Source organism: Nelumbo lutea, chromosome 3, assembly GCF_056320005.1.
Source record: "Nelumbo lutea isolate HS-2025 chromosome 3, American lotus-T2T, whole genome shotgun sequence".
In the NCBI taxonomy this organism is placed as follows: domain Eukaryota; kingdom Viridiplantae; phylum Streptophyta; class Magnoliopsida; order Proteales; family Nelumbonaceae; genus Nelumbo; species Nelumbo lutea.
In genome coordinates, this window is record NC_142686.1 from 20450416 (window position 1) to 20456852 (window position 6437).

Genomic DNA, 6437 nt, shown 5'->3' on the forward strand with positions numbered 1-6437 from the left:
CATGGAACGTTCTGGTTTCCTTAATTTAATTTTAGGGGCGACAAGCAGAAAAGATCCTTGGGAAGATAATGACAGCAAATTGGAGCTTTCCCATGACGAGTCCCTGACACATCCCCATCAACTGTGATCAGTCGGTATCAGTCTAACAAAGACGCCCCTCACAACATTATATGGCTACGGCCAGAATTTATGGTGACTGTTTGAAATTTGAAAGAACAGACAAAGCTGGAAGCCTGGAACAAGTTGGAAAGGAAATTTCTGAGGATGGTCTCTTCTGTAACTAGTACTGAAAATAGATAATTGCGTTTAAACTTTAATAAACTTGAAGATGGAATTCATGTTATAAGGTACGAAGTACATACTCTCTAATCCATACCCATAATTATAATATCTTTTTTATGTCTTTTACTAAAATTTTAAGAATACAAAAGAAAAACCATTGTCAAGAACATTATTCCCACAACCTTATGATCCTAAATGGACATCCCCCAATTGAGATTCTCACTCAACTGGGAGGGCATGGAACACTCATTACAATTAATGTCAGTATCTCAAAATCAAATTCTGTACAGCCAGGATTCGGGAATTAACATCATAACCTTCCAGAGCTCTGATATACTAATATTACTATACAACAAAACTCTTTTGATGGAGGCCAGATTCTTTTGAACAGCCTCTGGATTCTTTTGTGTAGTTTTAATGATGGGATTCTTCCTTTGTCTTTCTGTTCTGTTTTATTTCTTCTTTTTCAAAGTAATTCACCTTGGGCCTGAGAGCTCCATTGCTTGGACAAGTAAAGAAGAATCATCTGTGAGATCAGAGTACCGTTCTGACGAGGAAAACTCATGGGGTTTGCATTTGGTTGCTTCAGCTCTCTGGGAAGCTTCCCATCTCTCAGCAAGCCCATCACCTTCAAGCATTCGAACAACTTCAGACATCTTCGGTCTGTGTCCTGGAAGGTACTGAGTGCATAAGAGAGCCACTTGAACCATTTCCTCAAGCTCGACTCGGTCATAGTTGTTTTTCATATCCTTGTCAACAAGAGCATCAAGCTTCTTTTCCTGGTGAATCTTTTTTACCTGTGATCATGACCAAAAAGCCACCCAAATAAGTTTTGAATACATGAATCCGTTCAAAATACGAGGTTAGTAGGAATATATCTATACTGTTCTTAATGTTTACCCAATCAAGCATAGCTCCTTTCTGGTTTGCTGCCTTGCCAAAGTCCAGAGCTCTCTGACCTGTAATTAGTTCAAGGAGGAGAATCCCAAACCCAAACACATCTGTTTTCTCTGAGGACTGGCCTGTGGAGAGATACTCAGGGGCTATATGCCCCACAGTTCCCCTCACAGCTGTGGTGACATGTGAATCCCTGTGATCCAAAAGTTTTGCCAACCCAAAATCCCCTACCACAGCCTCACAGTAGTCATCAAGTAATATGTTGGCAGCCTTCACATCCCTGTGAATTATCTTTGGATCACACTGCTCATGAAGGTATAATAGACCCCTTGCAGCCCCCAAGGCTATTCTCTTCCTGGTGGCCCAATCCAATGCTGGCTTTCCTGTAGAAGGAAAACAAGTTTAAGATACAATACAATTATGGTATCCAGAATTCAATTAGATATCAAAGAAGAGAATTTTTTACATATTGAAGATTTCTTCACCTTTGAGACGGGTAGCCACACTCCCATTGGACATGTAAGGGTAAACAAGAAGCCTCTCTGTGGCTGTCATACAAAACCCATAGAGTCTTAACAGATTGCGGTGTACTGCTAGGCTTATCATCTCAACTTCCGTCTGAAATTGAATCTCCCCTCCTATGGCATTTCCATCCTTGAGCCTCTTTACAGCCACAATGGTCCCATCTTGGAGACACCCTTTGTAGACAATCCCAAAGCCACCCTTTCCAAGTATATTTTTGCTACTGAAGTTGTTTGTCGCAATCTGAAGCTCCCTGAATTGGAACCTCTTCAAGTTTCCAAGGCAAACTTCCTCATGATGTTGCTCTGAAATTTTGGAAGAGAGTGAACTTTTGTAAGATGAGAGGACCAGCCAGTTCATATTACTGGTAATGCTATTTCAGTTTTTCTTTACTAACCATTAACATCAAAGAATATCTGTTGGTTGTGCTTTTGCCTCCACCAAAGAAATCCCAATCCAAGAATGAGCAGACAGACACAGCCTAGGCTTGACCCAAAAGCAAGGGCCACTTTGTGACTTCTTGGTCTTCCTGAAGGTTGGACACCTAGAGAAGTATAGAGAAATAGAGGTCATGACAGTTCAAAGATGGATAAGCAGAACTGTTGTGACAAAGTAATGAAAACCAGGATGAACTTTTAAACTAGAACCTTAAATTTCTGAAGCATATAAGAAAAGTACTTCTATAAGGTGTGTATTAAAATTCAGAATAGGAAAAGCACAACAATCATGAAACAAAAATTAAAGATAAACCAAAATAAGTTAAAAAGGAAAGAACTGATAACAGATTCAATCTACAGATTCATAAATAAACAGCTTCCCAATTTTAGTGTAGGATCTAATTTTAGAAACAGAAATTGAAAACAAATAAAACTTTCAACATGCCATCAAGTTAACAGCCCATACTTTCTGAACTACTCAAATTGAAGGAAATTGGCATAGGCATCGTTCCGTAGCAGTACTGCTCTGAGCCTGTTGTGCAGATTAGAGGGTTTCCTACAATGCTGCAACAATGAAAGATTAAAAAAAAATAGAGAATAGGAGTAAGTTCAGAAAATGTTCTTTATTGGAAGGGTAAAAGGCATAAGATAAGCTGTTCTCCGTTGGAGAAGAAAGAAAGAACTTAGCAACAACTTACTTGAATGTTCGTGCAGGAAACTTGGGAATAGGGCCACTCAAATTATTGTAAGACAAGTCCCTGCGGTGTGGCCAAACCCAGAAACCTTCTTCAGAAACAAATGCCACTTATTTATCTTTTTTTTTTCTAGTGTGTGTGTAGAGAGAGAGAGAGAAAGAGAGAGAGAGAGAGTTACAGAAATGCAAGTTGGGTCATATTGCCCAAAGAAGAAGGAAATGCTCCAGAGAGATTGTTATTATTAAGCCTCCTGGTTCCAATTCAAAACCCATCATCAGATCTAAAGATGAAGAGAAGTAGAAGGCCCAGAACCAAACTTGAGGGGAAAAAAAAAAAACAGTCATTTCAGTTCATCAGTTTTCCTACTAGTACTTACAGGTATTGGAGACTTCTCATGTGGCCTAGTGAAGCGGGAACTTGACCAGTAAAGAAGTTATTAGAAAGGTCGAGAGAACTAAGTTTTGAGAGCTTCCCAAGCTCGGGGGGAATCGGTCCCGAGATGTTGTTGTTCTGAAAGACCCTGCAAAACATTTCACAAGAAACCCAAAATCAGAAAACTCATTCTCTGTAAGAACTTCAAAATACATTTCTCTCTTGAAACTTACAACATCTGGAGATTTGTCAAGTTCCCTATACTTGGAGAAAGAGTACCAGATAAGCTCTGACTCGGAGCCCCTCTGCAACAAGCCCACATGGAAACTTCAAAAAAATCTGTTTCATTCATATATTTTCTTTCATAAATGCAGCAATTTGTTTCGTACACTTTCATTAAAAGAGGTGCAATGGAAGTCGGACAATCAATGCTACGTTCTTAACATGTCACAGCACACAATAACTTACAGTTCAATCACCAGACTCTCGGGAGAACAAGTGACCATGGCCCAGCTACATGGGTCGACGGAATCTCCATCCCAATTACTAAGAGCACCACGAGGATCCACCAGAGAGGCCTTTATACCCATTAGTGCTTGCACTGAAACAAAGAAACCCACTTTATAACTCTCCATTTCTCACTTCTCTGGTAAGACATAAGCTGAGAAATAACAGATTACCTTCAAAGTTAACACCCTTCGGAGAGAGCAATCCACTTGAAGGAGTGTAGAACCAGAACAGAAGCACAAGGCAAAGAACAGCATTCCTCCTCTTGTTTCCCATTGAACTTAGATCTATAAACCAGATACCAGGTGCCAAAACCTGCTTCCAGTGAAGATACGGAGAAGTTAACAAAACAAAACCTGAAATGGATCCCTCTCGTATTAGGTAAGGTTTACATCAGAATCCAACAACAACAACGCCTCGTGCTTCCCATGCTAGGAAACCACTCTTTACTCACACCCTGTTGTCAGACCCGAGATAAAGACCAGAGCTTTGGTAGCAAAGAGAAAACAAACATGCCTACTACTCTGGTGCGGCAAGAAAAGAAAAGAATATATAAAAGCTAAGAAACTTAAACAGACAACAGACAATTTCTAGATAAATTCAAAAGAGGAGAGAATTGGAAAATTCCTAGTGTTTCAATCATGAATTTGCCTAGAAAACGGTGGAAAAAAATAGAATTTTCTAACTCTTTTCCACTCCAGGATTTAAAATCAAGAAAAAGAAGTATTAATCAGGATTTAGAAATTATAATTAAGAAATCGGGGACAAAATTCTTTGATGATTAGTCAATTCTAACGGCCTAAATATGAGTACTCTGTGAGCTTTGGGTTTTAGTTTGAGCTTTATATGATTTTTAAAGTGAGAGTATATTTGAGATTTTGAGTTTTCTTGGATTATTAAATAAGGAATAATGAAATAAAAATAGAGTTACCATGGTCCATGGAGGAGATAACAGTCAAGAAGAGAGAGAGAGAGATAGTATACTCTGCTTCTCCAATGGCAATCCAACATTCTCTGAGTTTTGCCATTCATTAGTCCCAAATTCTCTCTTTAGTAAGAATTAAAAAATGTTGGAATCTCGAGGGTTGGGCTCGAGATTGGTGAGGCAATAGTTCTTCATGAGATCATTGTTGCGTTAAATAATTTGGTTCTTTTTCTTTTTTTACATGGGTTGGGTACTTGTAATTGGGTTTGCTTTCTTGATTCCACAACCTCCATAAGCACGACCAGAGTCTGTACAATCAGCAGACAACCTCCTCCCGTAACCTAATCAAAGAGGAAAAACTTTTAAAAGCAAAAGCTGCCACCCCCTCCCCCACTCCTCTATCTCTCTCTCGTTCTCCCTCTCTCTGCACAAGCATTTGTTAGTGTCTGATTAAGAACTGATAATCAATGAATTCCACAAATTAATAACTAGTATTTATTAACAAATTCAGTTACCAAAAATATCTGCGGTGTCCTTCACTCCGTAGTCATTCAAAATTTACTAATACTATAGCTGTTGCCAAGGCAGTGATTGAAGGGTAATGGGTTTGGCCACTCCATTATATTGTATGGTCTCTTTCTTGATAAAAATAACAAACAATGAATTATTTATTGTGTGGATTCTTAGAACCTAAACCTTAGAACGTTCAATCAAAATATGGTTCTATTATTCTCTTTCCTTTTCCTTAGCTAGATCTCATTGAGTCATGTCCTTTTCCCTTCTTCTTTACTTGTTTTTACCCTTCTTTCCTTCATTACTGAATAACAAACAATAATTGCACTTTTTAAGAAGACTGACTGCTTTCAACCTAAGAAAGATTATATGAAAGTAAAGAACTAAGAATCCCTACGTACATTTGGGTGTACAATAAAAAGTGGGGTGGGGTTCAATTATCTCCCATTCATGTAGCACTGTTTTAACTCAGTGGGTGAAGTGGTGGTGGGCGACTAGGCTCTTGTCCAATTGGAATTGTCTTGAATGAATGACTGTTGGCACTTGGAATTGGACTCGGTAATTCATCTGAGTTGCTCGTAGGAATCAGCGCTTCAGACCATTTTTCCAAATATTTTTATGCTCTTTGCTTTGCTTAGCTTCAAGTTTTATTCTTCCTTATTGGGTCATCCCTGTTGCACACATGAATATGTAACTAGTTAGGCATCGGTCCGATCGAGTTAATATTTCCTTTCTTCGATCAGACTGAATTATTATTTCCTTTTCCCTAAACAAAATTCTGATTTGGGTTTTAGAAATCAAAATATACAACAGTATGAACTGGGTTTTAGATGTATTCACAACCCACAATTCTGTATCCTCGCCAAAAGATCCACTGAGCCACAACTGAGAACCATCAAAAGATGGTCCAAACCCTCTTCCACTTGAACAGAATTGGCAGGCCGGACTGTTTTAAAACCCGACACGCGCACACACGTGAATGGGGTTTGGAGCCAAAAGAGAGTCAAAGAAATGTAGCGAAGAAATTGACCATGATCCTGAATTCCTGATGAATACACATGCACTGGTGATGGACTGATGGCCAAATGAGTGGGAAATAATTATTCTTTTATCAATTTGTGGGATTGAAGGGGGATAAAAGGGCTACTTCTCTGTTTGATAATTAGTACAAACCCACATGATCTGTGGCCTTGCGGTGAACCCTAAAGGGGACATAATAAAGCATCCAAACTAGTTGACAATGCTGGACCCCACCTTGTCTCTCAATCTCACTACCCACTCCACCCA

General features: G+C 39.0%; 1 protein-coding gene across 5 annotated transcripts; it reads right to left on the reverse strand.

The window, feature by feature from the left end:
• Positions 1-373: 373 nt before the first annotated feature.
• Positions 374-5279, reverse strand: LOC148863442 (protein CLAVATA3 INSENSITIVE RECEPTOR KINASE 5-like). Of its 5 annotated transcripts, none has more exons than XM_088981584.1 (12): positions 5153-5279; positions 3886-4027; positions 3674-3806; positions 3439-3510; positions 3210-3353; positions 3012-3083; positions 2837-2896; positions 2605-2702; positions 2099-2245; positions 1665-2006; positions 1183-1562; positions 374-1079 (listed from the first exon to the last, which is right to left on the reverse strand). In XM_088981584.1, exons 2-12 carry the CDS (start codon positions 3986-3988, stop codon positions 759-761), a joined length of 1872 nt encoding a protein of 623 aa, XP_088837710.1. In that variant the 5' UTR covers positions 3989-4027; positions 5153-5279; the 3' UTR covers positions 374-758. The 5 variants fall into 5 exon arrangements, with proteins under 5 accessions (XP_088837710.1, XP_088837709.1, XP_088837708.1 ...); XM_088981583.1 differs by lacking the exon at positions 5153-5279 and adding an exon at positions 4644-5106; XM_088981582.1 differs by lacking the exon at positions 5153-5279 and adding an exon at positions 4697-5103.
• Positions 5280-6437: the final 1158 nt, after the last annotated feature.